Raw genomic sequence first — 21,133 nt, forward strand, 5'->3', positions numbered from 1 at the left:
TTTTAACTAGTGGAGTAAAAATAGTTCATATTTAATAACAAGGCTGCAAGGCATGCACAGTTAAGAAGAGAGTTTAAAATGGGCTCAAAGAGGCTATAGGTTAGTTGTGGGCTCATTAAAATTATGAAACCCATCCTTTAAATGGCATCAACCAGATTCCTTTGGTCCTAACAAATGAAGGGTTTACATCTCTGGGGCAGAAGTGAAGGAGGAGTTGGGTTCCAGATTAGCAGGATGAGCAGCAAGGGATGGCACAGCACATGGGGCGGGGGCAGGTGGAGATGACACAGGTGGGGCGATAGCAAGTGGTGTGGCAGGAGATCTGGCCACACACCGGACGCAGGCAGCAGCAGGGGCGGCAGCAGGGCCGGCAGCAGCTGGAGCCTCCACAGCTGGGGCGGCAGCAGCTGGAGATGCAGCAGCTGGGGCGGCAGCAGGGCTGGCAGCACATGGACTGGCAGCACTGGGGCCTGCAGCAGCTGGAGATGCAACACTGGGGCCTGCAGCAGCTGGGGCGGCAGCAGGGCTGGCAGCACATGGACTGGCAGCATTGGGGCCTGCAGCAGCTGGACACACAGCAGCTGGGGCGGCAGCAGGTGGTCCTACAGCAGGTGGTCTGCAGGCAGCTGGGCTGGCAACAGCCCTGCTCAGAGCAGACAGAACCACAACAGGAGTTGACCATGGTGTCAGGGGATGGAGGTTCTGAGTGGGTTTAGGAGAGTGAAGATCTTGAGTTTGGAAGTCTTTTGGGACCATGTCCCCTTTTATACCCTGCAGAAGACCTCTTGTGATGATGTTATTATTTCCTGCTTATTATTTACCTTCCTAGAAAATTAATCATTTAATGACATAATTGAGTGTTTCTAGTGACGTATTCCCCCCCACCCCCCGCCCCAAGAAGTACAAGTAAATTAAACATTTCCTTTTTCCTGGTAGGCTATATGTTTTCCTTGGAAGCATTTGTCCTGTTTCTTCATTCATGTGTCACATTTGGCCTGGGCCTATCCAAAGGCTTACAAGACACTTACCACCTAAGTCTCTGGTATTTTGTTTTTAAATGTGACAGTTGCTCTTATCTGCATACTAATGCTTACAAATTATGGGAGAAACTTTTTCCTGAATCATAACACATCTTTGGTTATCAAAGAATGTTCCATTCAGGTGGGAAAGAATTAGAAAGAAAGACCATCGGAGGAAGATGTCCTGAATGTTGTGAGCATGGCTGTGATTGATTGTGGGCCTCTTAGATGGGCCCACAGAAGTTCTTAACATTGTTAGGTCTCATTCCAGACTCTTAGGTTCTGGCAATGACTCACTCACCACTATAAAATAATAAAAACACATCTCTTACTCTATGTCTCTCAGGATAGTCTTTAAGAGTAGAGAGTTTAATTTATGGTTTGTAATTTATTTATAATAATTATTAATATTATTGACAGAGTCTTCCTATGTGGCTAAGGCTTATATCAAACTCACAATTCTCATAAATCAGCCTTCTAAGTGCTAGGATGACAGTTGTGCATTGCTAGGCCCAGCTTTCAAGTTATTTATTTACTTGCATATGGTAGCACTGGGGCTTGAACCCAGGGCTTCACACTTGATAAGCAAGCACTCTCCTTAGGTCTTGAGCTGTGCCTTCAACACTTTCTGCTCTGGCTATATGGTCTCATTTTTTGCATGGACTGATATTCTATTTGTGCTTCTGACCATAGTGAGGATCACAGGCATGAACTGGCACATAGGAACTACCATGTCAAACAAGTGTTAGTTTAAGACTAAAGTGTGCAAAAAGATTTTCTAAGAAAATGAACCCTCAGGTAGTAGTAGCTATACTGAAATGATAAAGTACACTTCAAAACCAAAACCCATCAGAAGAGATAAAGAAGGTCACTTCATAATAGTGATGAGAACTATTTACCCAAAGGAAATAACATTTGTTAACATATATATTCCAAATGATGGTATGCCCAACTTCATTGAACAAACACTACTGGCTTTAAAAAATATAGACAGTGATAGTGGGCGACTTCAAGACCCCACTCTCACCAATAGAGAAGTCACACAGACAGCTTCCCCCCACAATCAACCAAGAAACCTCAGATTTAAGGAACATCATTAAATAGACTAGACATATATTTACATAATATATCATCCTGCAGTTTCACAATACATATTCTTCTCAGTAGCCCATGGAACATTTTCCAATACAGATCATATCTTAGGGCACAAAGCAAGTCTTAGCAAGCATAAGTAAACGGAAATAACTCCATGCATACAATCAACAAGAAAAGAGACTACGGAAAATATTCTAACTTTTGGGGAGTGAACAATAAATTACTGAGTGATGAATGTGTTGAAGACATAAGGTGGAAAATCCAAATATTCCTAGAACGTAATAAAAAAAATGAGAGCAAACCTAAAAGAACCTTTGATCAATCTCATAGGCATTGGTAAAGAGGTGCATTTATGACTATGAGTACCTACATTAAGTAAATAGCCTGGTCATGTACCCAAAGCTCCTTGAAAAAACAACAACCAAGAAATAGTCAAATCTAAAGTTAGCAAGCAGAGCAGAATAATAAAGTTTAGGGCAAAAAGCAATGAAATGAAAAAAAAAAGCAATGAAATGGAGAATGAAGAAAAACTCTAGAAAGAATCAATAAAACAAAAAGTTGTCTTTTCAAAGTAAGGCATTTGCTGGGAAGAATTCAAATAGTGTAATTCCTTAGGGCGGGGGGGGGGGGAGAATTACAGTCTAACAAAATAAATAGTAGCACACTGGCACTTGAAAGATGTGAGTGGATGTCAAGGAGAAGGGGAGGTAGATGAATGAAAAAGAGAATGCAGTCATAAAATTCAACGTATATTCTATGAATCTCAGAAAACGAGAGAGGGGTTGGGTTGAGAAGGCTGGGAGAAAAAGATGAAAGGGGTGGCATTAATCAAGATGCATTGTATTTATAAACCGATTTGTGGAACGGTAACTCCTTTGTACAACTACTTAAAGATAATAAAACTATAATTTTTAAGAAGTAGATTCTTGGGAAAGATAAGATTGATAAGCAGTTGGCCAATCTGACTAAAAGGAGTAGGGTGAAAGACTCAAGTGAACTTAGAGAAAAAAACAACAACCAACAGTGTAATCCAGAGGATCATGATAAATACTTGGGAATCTGTATTCAAATAAACTGGGAACTCTAGAAGAAATGGACACATTACTACATGCATTTGACCTATCAAAATTGAGCCAAGAGGAGATAAACCACATAAACCCATATCTAATAAGCAATGTGATCAAAGTAATAAAGCAGTAATAAAAATTATCCAACAAAGCTCAAGACCCACTGGATTCACGGCTGAATTCTAACACCAATACTTCTCAAACTTTCCCATGAAATAGAAAGGGACAGAACAGTACCAAACTCATTTTATAAGGCAAGTACTATACTTATTCCAGAACTGGACAAAGACAACCAGAATTAACCATCTACCAATATCTTTGATCAACATATGTGCAAAAATTCTCAATAAAATTCTTGTAGATGGAATTTGACAACACGTTAGCAAGCTCATACATCATGATCAAATTGGTTTTATTCTAGGGATTCAAGGGTGGTTCCACATGTACAAATCACTAAATGTAATACATAATGTAAATAGAATCAAAGAAAAAGTCACATGACCCTCTTAACTGATGAAGAAAAAGTCTTTGACAAAATTCAGCATCTTTTTGGATCATAGCTTTGAAGAAACTAGGAACAGAAGAACTGTGCCTTAACATAATAAAGGTTATACATGACGCATCTATAACCAACACCATACTAAATTGGGGAAAAAAATGAAATCATTTCCTATAAAGTCAAGCATCAGACATGAGTGTCTACTCTCTCTGCTGTTATTTAATATAATACTAAAATTGTTAGCCAAAGCAATAAGGTAAGAGAAAGAAGCAAAGGGGATTCAAATAGAAAAAGATGTTTACAACCTCTCTGTACATCAGTTTGATAATAAAAATTTTTTGAAAAATAAAAAAAAGAAAAAGATGTTTACAGAACCTTGTTTCCAAAAAAAATTCCTAAATCTGATAAACACTTTCAGAAATGTAGTCGGATATAAAATCAACACTTCAAACAAGTAGCTTTAATGTATATTAACAATGAACAGACTAATAAAGAATAAAGAAAACAATTCTTTTTCAACAGCATCATAAAAATTCTTAGGAAGAAACTTGACCAAGGATGAAAGACCTCTACAATGAAAATTATAAAACCTTGAAGGTGAGAAGACCTTTCAGGTCTACAGATTGATAGATTTAATTTTCTAAAGATGGCCATGCTACTAAAATAAAGGCAAGATTCCACAAAACATCCATCAAAATCCCAGTGTCATTCTTTGAAGAAATAGAAAAATCAATCCTAAAATTCATAAAGACTCTGAGTGGCAAAAGTAATCTTGGGCAAAGAGCAATGGTAGAGGTCTTACAGAAATGGACTTCAACCATAGTAACAACCGTAATAACAAAAACAGCATGGGCATTGACCCAAAAGAAATTTACTCATTACCTGACTTATGAAATGGTAACGCTTCTGTATACCACCTTAATAATAACAATAATATATACTTTTAAAAAAAGAGCCTGGTACTAGCACTAAAACAGACACAAAGGTTAATGGAACTGAATAGAAGCTCCACATAGTTGCAGCTACAGCCATGTGATCTTTGATAAAGCAGCTAAATATATACACTGGGCACAATACAGCCCTTCAATAAATGATGCTAGAAAAACAGGTTATCTCCATACAAAACAGTAGAACTGGACTCCTATCTGTCTGTACAAAAATCAACTCTGAATTGATCAAAGATCTTAATGGGAAACTTTGAACTTTGAAGCCATTTATGGAAGACATACAGAAAATTTGGAAGATATAGGCTTAGGTAATCATCTTTGAACAGGATTCCAAATGCTTAGAAAATAAGAGCAGAAATGAACAAATGTGACAGCACCAAATTAAAAAGTTTCTGCATATCCAAAGAATTAGAATCAAGAGACAATTCATAGAATGGAAGAAAATCTTCACCACTCATTTAACCAATAAAGGTAAGGGAAATGGGTGGTAGTTGATTATTGAGTGAATGAAATCATACTGCATGTAATGGTCCTTTACGTCTATCTTATCTATCTATTATCTATCAATTCTATGTATCATAGCATAGCTGATCTATCTATCATCATTTGTCTTTCATATCTATCGAATCTATGTATCTGTGTATCTATGTATCTATCTAATGTATGTATGTATGTATGTATGTATGTATGTATGTATGTATGTATCTATCTATCTATCTATCTATCTATCTATCTATCTATCTATCTATACTGACTGCTGGTGAAAAGAAGAAGCATTCCAAACAAATGGATCACAATTCATTAGAAGGAAATGACACTTACTTTGTTTGTTTAAGTACTTATATTGTCTATGTGGTTAGTGACATGTCACATGATAAAGACTTAAGTGCTAATTATTTACTTGATTTGTTATACCTGAGTCGCCAGTGAGGAATTGGGGAAAGTAAGATAGTAGAAGAAGAAAAACCTAAAAATGTTTGAGTTAATGATAGGGTTACCACTGTGGGTGGACAGGTAGCATGCTTTTGTTTGCCATGATTGTACAATTAGAATATTCTAGAAAATCAAGAAAATATTGGTATTAACCATGAAGTCAAACAAGACTTACATGAATTGACAGATTTCTTATATATAGGTAAATAATCCTCATCACATGTAATAGGAAAATGCTCAGCATTCTCACAATAAATACAAATGTGTGTGTGTCTGTGTGTCTCTGGGTGTAAATTTGTCAAGCAATGCACTTAATCTAGATGGGGGAATGCAGTTAATCTGAAATGAATCACATTTTCTAAAAAATATCAAATGATATTTAAATAAATATCAGAATAAGAAAGATACAAGCAAAGTCAGGGTTGTAAACAAATGCTTACATACAGTACAAATGCACTTATCCATATTTCTGCCTGTCATCTCTTGATTTATTGTTCTGCTACTGAACTCAGCTTGAACTCAGGACCTCGAGCTCTTGGCTCTTCCATTCTATCACCTAAGCCACACCTCTACTTCTGGCTTCTTGCTGTTTAGTAGGAAATAAGAGTCCCTCCGATTTGTTTACATGGGCTGGCTTCGAATCCCAGTCCTCAGATTTCAGCCTCCTGAGTAGCTACAATTATAACCATGAGCCACCAGCACCTGACTTACAAATGCCTTTAATAAGGATGTGTCATATCAGAAAAAAACTAAGGAAGGCAAAATTTAATTGTGGTTTCAATCTTTTCTGTTATTAAAAAAAACTTTTAGCCAAGTATTAGTATAAAATGTATATAAAATATCCATAAATAAATGTGATTTAAATAAAATCACAATTTTCCTATAGACTGTTAAAATGTTTTCTACTTTATGCTTATACTCCTATTTTTTATCATGCACTGAAAGATGAAATGTACTTTTCAATCTATCCTTCTGGCTCTCAAATTAACTGTCATGAATTTCCAGTTGGTTTGGGGTACAAGAGGGAAGTTCCAGGAAACAGATATTGAGCAAAGATTAGCATGCAGCTGGTTTAATGCTTTAGAAACTAACCCTATGGAAGGGAAGGGAAGGGGAAGGGAAGAAAAGGGAAGGAGAGGGGAGGGGAGGGCAGGGGAGGGGAGAGAAGGGGAGAGGAGGGGAGGAAAGGGGAGGAAAGGGAAAGGAAGGGAAGGGAAGGGAAAGGAGCAGTATGGGACAATGGGAAAAATCACACTGGGAGTCTGCCTCAGTGGAAGTCATTCAGAGGGCTCAGAATGGAATGACCTCCGTGAGCAGAGGAGAGGCATGTGAGTGGCTAGAATTCTGTTTTGAGAAGGAAGCACAGCCTTGGACAAGAACAGAAAGAAGACACAGTGCCCAGCTATACTGATGAGCTTTTTGCAGGCTTTCCTCTGCATTCACTTGCCTGGCCATGGAGATGCCATCTGGCCATGGCAGGATGAAGAGCTGCCTGACTGAAGTAGATCCACTCTTTATCCAGAGAAAAGACTCTTTTCACTCATTTGCACTCATGACTCTGAGTCCAAAAACATATACAACTGGAGAAACTATCTATTGGATGCTTTTGTTAGCCAAGAGAAAAAGGTAGTTTTTTTTCATTTTAAAAGAACAGATATTGTCATTTATCATGTATACAAATCACAAAGATGTGTTTATTATTATTATATATTTTTTGCCAGTCCTGGGGCTTGGACTCAGCACCTGAGCACTGTCCCTGGCTTCTTTTTGCTCAAGGCTAGCACTCTACCTCTTGAGCCACAGCACCATTTCCGGCCTTTTCTGTTTATGTGTTTATTCATAATGGAAAATGAGAGAGAGTAAGAAAAGGATTTTCCTAAGTATTTTTCAAAGTAAATTACAGTCAAATGTTCCTTTGCAACACATAAAATAACATATTAAAAGGGCTTTATCTAGTTACACATTTGCTTTGTAAAAACATCTTTAAGTAGTTGTACAAAGGAGTTGTCATTCAACAAAGTCATTTATGAAGACAAGGCTTCTTGAGAAACATCACCCCTTTCATTATTTTCCCCTGTCCCTCTCAATCCCACCCTCCTCTCAACTTCCTTAATTTTGTAGGATATGGGTTGAATATTATGACAGCATTCTACCCACTTCCTCTCTTCATTCATCTACCCCATCCCCTGATTCTACTCTCCCTTTCAAGTATCCATTTCCTGGAGTTTATTGTGTTGGACTGTGAATTTTCCTTTCTAAGGAACTACGCCATTTGAGTTCTTCAGCAATACACTTATGGACACCTGGATATCACCCCAAGGTACTTACTTATATTTGTAAATTAATTCTAGGTTCCACCTATGAGAGAAAACATGGGTCCTTTGTCTCTCTGGGCCTGACTTACTTCAGTTAACATGATTTTTTCCCAGGTCCTTCCAAATTCTTTGAAAACAATTCAATATCATTTTTCTCATGTATGAATAAAAATCCATCATGTATATATACACTACATTTTCTTGATCCCTTGGTCCATCAAGGGTCATCTGGAATGGTTCTATATCTTGGCCATGGTGCATAGTGCTGCAAGGAACATGGTTGTGCAAGTGGCTTTACTGTAGCAGTTTGTAGTCTTTTGGATAAATGCCCAGGAGTAGAATCACTAGATCATAGAGTGGTTCTGTTTTAGTTTTTTTAGGAACCTCCATATTGCTTTCCAGAGTGGTTGAGCAAGTTTACAGTCCCAGTAGTAGTGTTCTAGGCTTCCTTTACACCCACATCCAAAAGGTTAACATTGACCTTTTGAATTTTTCCAAGATGTTTTACTTATTGTTAAATTCATTCTTTTTTTTTTTTTTTTTTGCCAGTCCTGGGGCTTGGACTCAGGGCCTGAGCACTGTCCCCGGCTTCTTTTTGCTCAAGGCTAGCACTCTGCCACTTGAACCACAGCGCCACTTCTGGCTTTTTCTGTGGTGCTGAGGAATTGAACCCAGGGCTTCATGCATGCTAGGCAAGCACTCTACCAATAATCTTTCCATTAAAGACTGTACTGTGCTTAGTTGACTTACCCTGAGACAATGAAGCCTTTCTAGAGAAATACCAAGCCGGAGATTTGACATTTAACACTTGTTGGAAGGTTGACTAGGAAGGATATATGCTGTCTGCTCTATACGTATAGACAAAGTAAAATTACCCAGGACTCAAGTATAAATCCCTTTTAAGACAAAAATGAGAGATTAACAGTTCCATTCAATTTTTAGAGACTGTAGAATTGAAGTTTATTTTTGGTACAAAAATAGCAAGATACATTTAAAAAAATCTTTGCAAAGCTGTATAGATTAGATACTTTATTGAATTTTATTGAGAGGAGGGATCAAATCTGTGGTCCTTCAAGGGATAGAGATAATGATGAAGGGATATCCTAATGCCAAAGGGAGGGGTGCTGGGGACACTTTGCTACTTTATTAGGGGATTCTCATTGAATTCATTTAGAAGGAAGGTTAGGCAGAAGTTCTAATGAGGACATCAAATTGCTAGGAATGAGATAGGCTTCTGGCATTTCTGTGCACATCCATTATCTTGGGCATTACATATTTTTTTAGAAGGGAAGTCTTCATCCATAGTGGGGAAGATTCAACAGCAAGGGATGGCACAGCACATGGGGCGGGGGCAGGTGGAGATGACACAGGTGGGGCGATAGCAAGTGGTGTGGCAGGAGATCTGGCCACACACTGGACGCAGGCAGCAGCAGGGGCGGCAGCAGGGCCGGCAGCAGCTGGAGCCTCCACAGCTGGGGCGGCAGCAGCTGGAGATGCAGCACTGGGGCCTGCAGCAGCTGGGGCGGCAGCAGGGCTGGCAGCACATGGACTGGCAGCATTGGGGCCTGCAGCAGCTGGAGATGCAGCACTGGGGCCTGCAGCAGCTGGAGATGCAACACTGGGGCCTACAGCAGCTGGAGATGCAGCACTGGGGCCTGCAGCAGCTGGGGCGGCAGCAGGGCTGGCAGCACATGGACTGGCAGCATTGGGGTCTGCAGCAGCTGGACACACAGCAGCTGGGGCGGCAGCAGGTGGTCCGGCAGCAGGTGGTCTGCAGGCAGCTGGGCTGGCAGCAGCCCTGCTCAGAGCAGACGGAGCCACAGCAGGAATTGACCATGGTGTCAGAGGATGGAGGTTGTGGGTGGGTTTGCAAGAGGATGAGTATTGCGAGTTTGATCTTTCCTTACTCTCTCTTGCCTTTTATACCTTTCTGAGGGCTACTAACCATGTGAGGGACCTTGTTTGTACTAACAAGAAATTTAGTCTTAGTTAATTATGTTTATCTGGTAAATAGTCCTATATATAGAAAAGACACCATTTCCTTTTCCTCTTGTACCATGAGTTACCTTAATTAGGTGAAAACGCAGTGAATCAGCACCATTTTTCTTCCTTTACCATATCTCCTACAGTAGACCCTTTGTGTGACTTTGTTTCATTGGATTGAATGTGGCTTGACCTCCCTTGACATGCTGACAGACAATAGATTTTATAATGACTAAATCTCCTCTGCTGTCAAATAGGTTAAAAGATGTAAAATGGAACTCTCGTAGAAAAATAGGATGGAAGACCCATATTTCAGGTGCTAGGGTCTGAAAGGGGAGGTAGCTTTTATGTGGTGAGAAATACATTGATTCTTTAGAATTTTTTGGATGGTCACTGAGTTGTAAAAGAGCCTGATGAATTTCCTATGTATCTTGTGTTATTGAATCTACTCAATCTGAAACAATTATAATGCAAATGATTCATTACTTTTTATGTAGTAAAATTTACACTGTTATGATGGGACCTTTAAAAAATTATTAGATTAGGGAGAGAATGGTTGACACTTAGCAAGATGCAATATACTCATAAAATGACCTGTTGAACCCTTTTGTACAACTACATAAGGGCATTAATAAATAAATAAATTTATAAAAAGTATTAAATGATTATTGACATGATTTTTAGCACCTAGTGGGTGCTATAACAGAACATTTTGTTCTGGTTTGTTTTTGTGCTGGTCCTGGGGCTTAACTCAGGGCCCAGATGCTGTTCCTGAACTTTTTTGTTCAAGGCCAGTGCTCTACCACTTAAGCCACAGCGCCACTTCCAGCATTTTCTGAGTAATTGGAAATGAGAATCTCATAGACTTTCCTGCCCAGACTTGCTTCAAAACACAATCCTCAGATCTCAGCCTCCCTGAGTAGCTATGATTACAAGCATGAGCCACCAATGCCTGGCAATCAGGGAACATTTTGACTTGCATTTCAATAAGTTAGTATACCCATTGAGTATGTGCATCCAAAATGGCATTGGAAGTACACTTTTTATATTCTGAGCTGTTATCTATCAATGATCCATGTTAGAGATATTTTGCTTGGTATAAAGGAGAAATAAAGGTTTTTAGCTTCATTCTCTATGCTGTAAACATTCAAGGCCAAGGCTACACTTGTGTAAGAAAAAGTTTGGTAGCCATTTAGAGGACTATAAACAAACCAACAATTGTATGTTAAAATTTGTACATTCCTCGTGAAAGATGAGCTAACACTAATCATTGTAAATAGCAGTACTCAGGAATTTTCTGAGTTCTCTACCATTGTTTTCCTGTTTACGCATCACGAGGGTTCTGTGAGGTAGACACAATTTTCCTTAATTCTTTACACATGAGGTAATTGAGATCCAATCGGACTGAAGTCACACAGTTGAGTGGCGATGCTTCCCACAAAATGTGAAGAATGATAACCCCTTGCCATTCCTCATGCCTAGAATATTCCATTAGCCTAGAATATTGTTTTCTGTCTTTCTGAGCTAGCAAACTCTCACCCATGTTTAAATGCCCAGTACAGCTAAGATCTTTCTTGACATCTATTTCATTTAAAATAACTCCCTCCCTCCCCTTGGCTTCAAGATATGCCTTAGGCTACCACACTTGATCCAATTGTCCTCTGTCTCCTTTTCACACTCTTGTTTTTTTGGTAGAGACTACAAGGTGTTAGTCTCATGAAAATATCTTTTTCAGTGCAGGTTAGTTGGGTGGATGTGAAAGTTTTTGAAATTAAAAGGCACTTTCCACATATTACAGATAATCAAGTTAGATATGGAGGGATGAACATTTAGACAATGAGCACTTGGTTAGATGGAGTATGTTTTTGGCATTTGATGGGGTTAATGACCTATCTAATAATAATAATATGTGTCGGGCAATAAGGAAAGTGAAACTTTTGATCAAATGGGGAGACTTTAAGGAATTTCTTGAATTTATGTTGTATCTGTATCTATCAGTGAGATGTAAACATCCCGGTCTCAGCTATTATTGACTGCAGATGGGAGAATGACAGGAAGCAGGAAGAACACATAGGTGAAGATATTATGGAGATTATAAGAGGAATGTCTGTCTAAAAGGGTGACAGTGAAGGTAGGAAGGAAAGTGTTGGTGCAATAGAAGTGAAATCTAGCACAGTGGGGCACACCTATAATCCCAGCACTCAGGAATTTGCAGAAGGAGGATTTCCTGTTACAGACCAGCTAAGAGAAAACTCAAAACAAAAATGAAACCAAAATAATAACAAACCAACAACATAAAAAAAATCACAAAAAATACTTAGCCAAACAAAAAAGTCAATTAGTACTAGTTACGAAATTAAGCAGAGCTTGTCAGAGACCTCCTCATTAAAGAAAATTCTATAATGCTTCTATTTTATTACATATCTGCATGCATACTTTTTTTTTTTTTGGCCAGTCCTGGGCCTTGGACTCAGGGCCTGAGCACTGTCCCTGGCTTCTTCCCACTCAAGGCTAGCACTCTGCCACTTGAGCCACAGCGCCGCTTCTGGCCGTTTTTTTTTTTTTTCTGTATATGTGGTGCTGGGGAATCGAACCTAGGGCCTCGTGTATCCGAGGCAGGCACTCTTGCCACTAGGCTATATCCCCAGCCCTGCGTGCATACTTTTTGAAGTTAAATTTACATTAAACTATAATAAGCAAGTTAACACAAATGATGAATTTTCTTTTAAACTCTCATGATATATGTTACCAAAGAATTCATAGTATATAAAAGACTCCTAAACATAGATTTTTTTTCAAAAGATCATTATCTGATGAGAAAAAGAAACACAGATATTTTCCCACTGTATAAAGATATCAAATTTTATTCATGATAAAAGAAATGAAAGGATATGGGATACTTTTTCTCATCTATTATGTTGTAAAAAATTCAAAATTCAGGGTTGGGAATATGGCCTAGTGGCAAAAATGCTTGCCTCATATACATGAAGCCCTGGGTTCAATTCCCCAGCACCACATATATAGAAAATGGCCAGAAGTGGTGCTGTGGCTCAAGTGGCAGAGTGCTAGCCTTGAGCAAAAAGAAGCCAGGGACAGTGCTCAGGCCCTGAGTCCAAGGCGCAGGACTTGCCAAAAAAAAATAAAAATTCAAAATTCAACTAATCTGTGAAACAATGTGGAGACAGGCATGTCATTACTTTTCTTGTACATATTTGACAATAACTAGCAACATTGTTCTTCGACCAAGTTACTCCCACTCTATAAAGTATCCCAAAGATACTCAGACAAAAATATGAATATATGTTGTACTCACGACTGTTCTACTTAGAAAAGCCCAGCAAAACAACAAGAAGACTAACACAATGTGAGTGTCTTTCTATTGGACACGGATGAATAAACCAATGCAGTCTTGCAATGGACTAGTATTCAGTCTAAAAAGAGGAATGAATGATGTGTTTCTCTGTATGCTACTATGAGGAAATCTCCAGGATATGTTGTTTAAAAATGGCAAATCAAGGGCTCGGAATATGGCCTAGTAGCAAGAGTGCTTGCATTGTATACATGAAGCCCTGGGTTCAATTCCCCCACATATATAGAAAATGGCCAGTGGGCTGGGAATATGGCCTAGTGATAAAGTGCTTGTCTCTTATAGATGAAGCCCTGGGTTGGATTCCTCAGCACCACATATATAGAAAAGGCCAGAAGTGGCGCTGTGGCTCAAGTGGCAGAGTGCTAGCCTGGAGCCAAAAGAAGCCAGGGACAGTGCTCGGGCCCTGAGTCCAAGGCCCAGGACTGGCAAAAAAGAAAAAGAAAAAAAAAGAAATGGCATCTTATGTCCAATTAATTACTAAAAACTGGAAATAGAGTGGTGGCTCAAGTGGTAAAACACTGTCCTTGAGCAGAAAAGCTCAGGGATAGCACCCAGGCCCTGAGTTCAAGTGCTAGGACCAGCATGTGTGTGCACATGCGTGCACACACACACACACCACACACCACACCAGAAATTTACTTCCATTTAAAAAATGATGGAACAATAGAGAAAGAGGAAGTGAGAGCATAAGTAAAAAGGAACTCCCTCATTTAACCAAGATGGAGTCAAAGGGCTGGATTTAGTACTTGTAGGTAAGATATGTGAATTCAAATATAAATGGTGTCATTGTCTATAGAAACCTATAATAAATACATTTTATTTGTGGACACCAGGAAAGCTGAGATGAGAGGAAATAATTAACACTTTAATGTATGGCCTCAGATACTGTTCTTCTACCAAAAGGAACTGTGGGTCCTTGGAGAAATGGCTGATTATGTCTAGAGAAGAATATATACAAATAAGTCTGGAAGTCTGTAAGTTCCTTACATTGAAAAGAAAAAAGAAACAAGAAAACCTTCAGAGCCTACTAGAGCCATGTCAGGACTCAGAGGCTACCTTGAGGTTACTTGCAAGAGTATCAATTGACATGCAAGTTAGAATGGACCGATAGCACCAAATACACTGAAACCCATCAATGCATATGATAGGAACTCCGAAGGAAGAAAGGAAAATCCCTATCTGGCTGTGTTTTGATGATGCAAACAGTTTTTTTTTTTTTAAGGAGAGAACGGAGGATCTGTTTTGCCTTTGCTGGAATAATACTATTTCTTGCATAACTACAAGTTCCTGCGGGATTATCATAGCCAGTCAGCAGCATGGGAGGAATAGAAGTGACTATAGTCGCAATTTTCCCATGCCTCAGGAAATGATGGTTCTAGGAGATGAGCATCTTCCAGCTGTTACATCACAAAAGGAGAGACAATTGGCCAATATACGTCTCCTGATGGAGAGGCACACCATTACTCATGAAGGGGTTCTTTGAGTCCTGCAGATCTTTCGGGGGGCGGGGTACTGCTCCATTAGAAATCCTAGCCTTTTTGTGGGTAAAGCCTGTCATAACTTAACTCTCATTAGGAGCGTTTGGCGAAGAGGATACATGGGAGGAGTTAACTGGATAACTGTCAAGACTGAAGCTTCTACCTCATCTTTAAGAAAAAGGATGATCCTAGACATTAGCATGGAAAGTCAACCATTTCTGCAGGCCAGAGCTCTGGTGGAGGGGCTATTCTGAAATCCAGATGCCCAGATTTTAATTGTGTCAACTCAGACACTCCAACCTCCTACGTCATGTTTTCCTTCTGTTCCAGTGAAGGTGCTAACCTGGTGGAAACAACAGTCCAAATCATGACAGCAACACCTCCAGAGCTCTGCTACTCTCATCCTTAAGCCTTCAGCTTGGTCCTCAGCTTCATCTGCCCTTGAAGTGCAGGAAGTAAGAGTTTATACTACCAAAAAACCCACTCTTTTCATTCCCATTTGTTCTTCATTTTTATGTTTTGCTCCAAACCAATTGCTCCAGATGCCCGATTCCATTTTCTTTGTCATGACCATGAACTCCTTTTAGAAATACATAATAATCAGAGAGTGCCAACCCATAGAACATTGTCCGCCCTCATTCCAAAATGTATTCTGATTTTCACCCATGAATCACCCATGACCACCCTTCAATGTGGTCTTAAGAACTAAAGAAACCATCAGTGCAAAGTGGACTGTGACAAATGTGGCTTTATCTGTACAGCAGCATGATAAGGCCAGTATCATGGTTGTCTAAAATCTTGAGAGAAAAGAATACAGTCACACGGATTTTCTACACAGGAAAGTGGTAGTTTATTTTAGCACAGAAATACAACAGGAAAATATGAGCATTAAGGAAAAAGAGAAAAGAACCTTCAATGGGCAGTTAGGAGAGTCTATGAAAATCTTTAAAGGTAGAGCTATTGAAATTAAATTTTGGATCCTTGAGTCTGATGAGCAGCTACTTAAAAGTTAAGAAGCCGAATTTAAAGAACAGTTGGATGGAAGGGAAAGGATCACATGGGAAAGATTTAGAGTGAGTCCAGAATATGATCACAGAGCTAGCTGTTGGGACCCTAGTGATCTCCACAAAATCAAGAGACACAGCTTAGTGAAGCAACATGAACCCCACTCCCTGTGTCCTTGGGGTCAACACAAAAGAAAGTCCTCCATGGGAGGGGACAGAGAAGGGAAAGGTGGGTTCCGGATCAGCAGGATGAGCAGCAAGGGATGGCACAGCACATGGGGCGGGGGCAGGTGGAGATGACACAGGTGGGGCGATAGCAAGTGGTGTGGCAGGAGATCTGGCCACACACCGGACGCAGGCAGCAGCAGGGGCGGCAGCAGGGCCGGCAGCAGCTGGAGCCTCCACAGCTGGGGCGGCAGCAGCTGGAGATGCAGCAGCTGGGGCGGCAGCAGGGCTGGCAGCACATGGACTGGCAGCACTGGGGCCTGCAGCAGCTGGAGATGCAGCACTGGGGCCTGCAGCAGCTGGACACACAGCAGCTGGGGCGGCAGCAGGGCTGGCAGCAGCCCTCCTCAGAGCAGACAGAGCCACAACAGGAGTTGACCATGGTGTTAGTGGATGGAGGTTCTGGGTAGTTTTCCCAAGGAGTGTCTTTCTTAAATCTGGAAATCTTCATGCCCCAGGTCTCCTTTTATACTCTGCTGGGTAACTGTTGTTACTGTAAACAATACTTTTCCTTGTTTTTACCCTGGGAAGTTATTGTCATAATTGTGTTTATGAGGTTAACTATTTCAGTATCTCGGAAGAGCCTCACTGTGTTTCCTGGCAGTGTTATGATTCATTGCCTCTTGTTATAAACCATGTGAAACCACATTCGCCTTTCTGCTCCTGCCTTACATATCTTTTACATTGGGCCTGTCACATGATTCTCTATTGCTGAGGTTTCCCATGTGTCACCCCCATCCTTCCATGGTAATATTTTGAGGATGGCTTTCACAATGTTAAGCCCCTTTTTATGTCAATGTGGCCAAATACAAGCTCCTGCCAGGGAGAATGCTAGTAAGGAAAGAGATGAAAAGATTTTAATCTTGCAATTATTTGTGTAAAATAGGGGATTACTTCTCTCTTAGGTGTTTTCTTGATTGACTGAAGAAACTGGTCCTTGCCAAAGACCTTCCATTTTGATGGTTCTCCCTGAATGGGTTCAAGTCATTCTTTTTCAATAGCAAAGGCCAGTTGGGAAGGCCCCCCTGCCCCCCTCCCTCATGTTGTTTACAACACGTAAAAGACAAATGTTCTTTATCTGTCTTAGGATAGGCCAATGTAGGCAATGGATTCTGAATTCTATAAAAGCTTTGTTTGAAGTATTCTCTTACATTCATTCACTAAGAGGAATTGAAGACATTCTGCTTGAGCAATGAGGACATGGACAAATAAGCTTTCTCCTTTGTCCTATGAATGCTAAAGTGTGATGTATTAACAGGAAAGATTTGGTAGAAAACCTTAAGGTATCATAAGATCAGGGTCCAAGCTAAGTATTATGCATTTGAGGCCCACATACTTTCAGAAATGGAGATAACAGAGACTGAATTCTTCAAAATTGATGCTTTGAGTTGTCCTTTTGAAGAGCCTGTGAGATGCTCATTTTCCATGAGTTCATGCAGAAGTGAGTTAAGGTTGTTATGACCTGTCATCGTCTACAAAGCATAATGAGTATTAATTGTACACTTTGGGTGGCCCTGTTACATCTTATAGTAGTCCTTCTTCAAGTTCTTCCTAGTGAATTCTTCTTCTTCAAGTCCCAGCTCAGCCCTCCCTGTTCAGTGTTTCCCCCTGGCATCTTCTTTTATGGAAATTTCTTCTCCTTCATTATCTCTGTCACTAGGCTGGGAAGTGCTCTGCTTTGGCACAACTGAATGGAGCCTGAATGGGCTCACTCATCTCTAAGAGTCCGGCTCAGCGGTGAACATCTGGGGGAAATGTTTACCTACATGTTGTCATCCCCCCATCCCCCCATGTGGACTGGAAAACTCCGCTAATGTCTGTCTGTTTGTCTAATTTCATAGTAGAATTATGGTTTAAAATTTTGTGACTCTGCAATTACACAAAGTATAGTTTCTTCCAAAATTAATTCCGCAAAATAAGCCATATTCAAAAAAGTCATGCTTTTGTTTTTCTTCTCTGCCTGAATTCCTTTCCTTCCCTGTGGGTAATCACTTTGTTTTGATTGACAAGTAGCTATTTGTACATATTTATGAGGTACAGTGGGACACGTTGACACATGTATGTCATGGGTAATGATTAAGTCAGAATCAGCATAGCTACCATCTTCAACTTTGGTCATTAGAAAAATAAATATTTTCTTTTCTTATTATTTAAAGTATGTTTATCTATTTATATCTCCTTTTTTCTCAGATATGTGTTCTCATACTATTCATACCTTATTTCAACTGGATTGCATTCATTTGATATATAATAGCAACAATGAATTCCATAGTAGTATGTTCAGATATTCCTCATTCCATTTCAGCCACAAAGTATTTTATTTTTTTGTGGACATATTTAGCTTGCTTAGCCATTCCTCTGCTGATAGGTATTTGACTTATTCTTGGCTTTTGCTATAAAAATAATATGCTACATTTGAAAAAAACGGTATTAGGTTTTTCTTGGAGGTTGAGACCAAATGAAGACCAATGGGGTAAATGAATATAAAATTGATCATCTTGTTGAGTTGTTTCCCCATCTTATTCATTTTTCTCCATGTGTATTGTTTTTTAGCTTTAATTTTTATTGTTATTATAAAGATGATGTACAGAGGGGCTACAGTTACATAAGTACATGAGTACATTTCTTTTTGGACAATGTCACCCCTTCTCTTGCTCTCTCCCAAAGTCTTTTCTTCTTATTTTTGCATTTCCTTTAGTTTCTGTCTCTGAGGTCTTAGCTCTGTGATAATATTTTCATTTTAGGCTTTTGCATATTAGATGACCCCTATGCTGTCTTCTGCAATGCTTGGCAGAAATATACTTGTTCCCATCACTGGAGAATCTCGTGCATGTTGATTCATGCTAGTACCTCAGCACTCATAACAATAGGTAGCAAATTCTGCTTGAATGAGTTAGTGGAAAGATTGTTATCTTGAGAGGATCAACGAGAAAGCAAGGTTGCTTTGGAATGAGCCTGCAAATCAATGTGGATATGGTGTGGGACTAACAGCCAGGAGCTCCAGAGAACTTTGTGATATGGCCTTGCAATCTGCAGCTTAGCCACAGAAAAACCCACAATGTTTTCTCCAGGATCTAGCTCACTCTTCCAGGCTACCTGCTTGTCCTCCTATTGCATCTGGATTTGAAAGCTTTCCATTAAAAGAAGTGAGATGGGGGGAGTCCAGTTGTAAACAGAGGCAGAATCAATATCTATTCACCTGATAGGAGCATCTTTATCATTGTAAGAAAGTCCTAAATACTATGGATGCAGGCTGTTTGGTACGACGCATGAAGCATACATAGTATTCATTTTGCTCTTTTATCCATAGAGTCCTTTAAGGTAAGATAGATTCATAGGGTTGTCCATGAAATAGGAAGACACCTAATAAAAAGTCAGTTGGTGAGTAATAAAGCCTATGAAGATACAAGACTATGTTGGCAGTACTGTCATTTTAAGAAGTGACAACACGATCTTTAGTGAGTAACAATTACTGAATTTCCTTTGGAGGATAGTCTAGGTCTCTTCGGGCACAGCTATAAGTAAAGTTGCCCCATTTGTAAGGAAATGGAAAGACTTGAAAAAAATTATATTAAGCGAAGTGAGCCAGACCCAAAGAAACTATAAAATGATGCTTATTGAAATGAACTTCAAGAAATGTTTAGTGTACTGTTTGCAGTTCTTTCTTTCTTTTTTGTTCCTATTTACCTTGGGGTTATTCCCTGTTGTTTTTTGTTTCTGTATTTTTTGTCTTGTATATAAGTTTATCTGATCTGGGGAAGGGAAGGAGAATCACAGAAACAGTGGTACTCACTAGAAACTATGTTGGAAATGAGCTTTAGAACTTGTGGGGGAGAGGAGTCGGGGTGGGAAAGTGGGAGAAAATGAAGGAGGGGATAACATTGTTCAAAAATAAATGTACTCATTACCTGACTTATGTAACTGTAACCTCTGTGTACATCACCTTTACAATACAAATTTTTTTTAAAAGAAAGAAGTGAGGTTATCAGGAAAATTCTTGGCAAAAGTTGTAAGAGCTATCTCACTGAAATTATTTGCTTGCTTATTTATTTTATTTTATTTTATTTTGTTTTAGCAGGTTCCTTAATCAAAACATCTCTTTAAGAAAATGGATCCTTGGTGTTTTTTGTCTGTGTCTTGATATTTTGTAGTATTTGTTATTGAGAAGGGCTTAATCAATCCCCAAGGGAGATGATTAGCATGATCAATTAACAACACATCCAGCACAGACTGCATTCATGATTTATTCACTTAAAATCCATCCTACCGTACATGCAGACAGAGTGGCTTTAGTCACAAAACATTCATGCCAGTCACACTTTTCCATTAGTAATATGATATCTATTCTGTTACTTCCATCCTAACCTCTCTTGTATCATTTTTAGACATTTTTCCAGCACCAGAACCCTCCCAAAGGCAGTTACCATACTTGTGTGTAGACGTGTGGTCCTCTGGCTACTTCATCCGATCACTGCCTAGGCCTTCAGACCTGCTTCTGGCTATTATGTGCTCTGAATTCTCTAATTTCTCTTGACATGACCGATGCTTTTGCAAACAGTCTTGTCATTACCCAGATTCAGTGGGCCATCTCGTTTCTGCTCTTGTAAAGTTGGAAATTATAGGCCTCATTTTCTTTAAGACTGAAAGGCCATATAAAACCTCTATTCTTTGATTTAGTTCTGGCTAGTAAAACACCATATTAAATCTAGAGCCCACGCCCTATAATTTGCAGTTGTCAGAGAAGAACCTATGGGAGGATTAAAAGCTCTGTTAATTCTAGTGTTTAAGAGACACATGTCTTGGAACGAGTAGAAAAGGTTGAGACAGAAAAAGTCTGCAGGATCTTTCCATGATATTTGGAGTCTATAACTCCAACATATGCTGAGGTGAAACTCATCGCATGTTAACATCTCTTCACTTTGTCCCTTGACAGTTTAACCCCTTTTCCCAGGGTACAGTTTATGGACATATGGAAACGTCACAATGAAACTCCCTTACAAAACTATTACATGCTAATAGCAAAACTTCATGGAAAAAAAGATCGAGGGGAAACATATGAAGAGGGGGGTAATCATAACAACTCATGATTTCCTCTTTGAAATAAAAACCGGATTATTTACTTTCTATAAAGATACAAAAGTACAAAATTATAATTCAAAAAATTTCAAACAATTACTCTTAGTTGCACCTGTTGTTTG

At 39.4% G+C, this 21,133-nt stretch overlaps 2 protein-coding genes across 2 annotated transcripts; both read right to left on the bottom strand.

Moving 5' to 3' along the window:
* Window positions 1-226: 226 nt before the first annotated feature.
* Window positions 227-682, bottom strand: LOC125366266 (keratin-associated protein 4-6-like). Its single transcript, XM_048366854.1, has one exon. It carries the CDS (start codon window positions 680-682, stop codon window positions 227-229), a length of 456 nt encoding a protein of 151 aa, XP_048222811.1.
* Window positions 683-15,951: 15,269 nt separating this feature from the next.
* On the bottom strand, window positions 15,952-16,317 carry LOC125366267 (keratin-associated protein 4-7-like). The gene has a single exon (XM_048366855.1). The coding sequence runs from the start codon at window positions 16,315-16,317 to the stop codon at window positions 15,952-15,954; it is 366 nt and encodes a 121-aa protein (XP_048222812.1).
* Between the last annotated feature and the right edge of the window lie 4,816 nt (window positions 16,318-21,133).

Source organism: Perognathus longimembris, chromosome 17 (assembly GCF_023159225.1).
Source record: "Perognathus longimembris pacificus isolate PPM17 chromosome 17, ASM2315922v1, whole genome shotgun sequence".
Classification (NCBI taxonomy): domain Eukaryota; kingdom Metazoa; phylum Chordata; class Mammalia; order Rodentia; family Heteromyidae; genus Perognathus; species Perognathus longimembris.

What these genes read in the sequence shown, in the direction of transcription:
- LOC125366267 (XM_048366855.1), bottom strand. Translation starts at nt 16,317, where the DNA reads ATGGTCAACTCCTGTTGTGGCTCTGTCTGCTCTGAGGAGGGCTGCTGC.
- LOC125366266 (XM_048366854.1), bottom strand. Translation starts at nt 682, where the DNA reads ATGGTCAACTCCTGTTGTGGTTCTGTCTGCTCTGAGCAGGGCTGTTGC.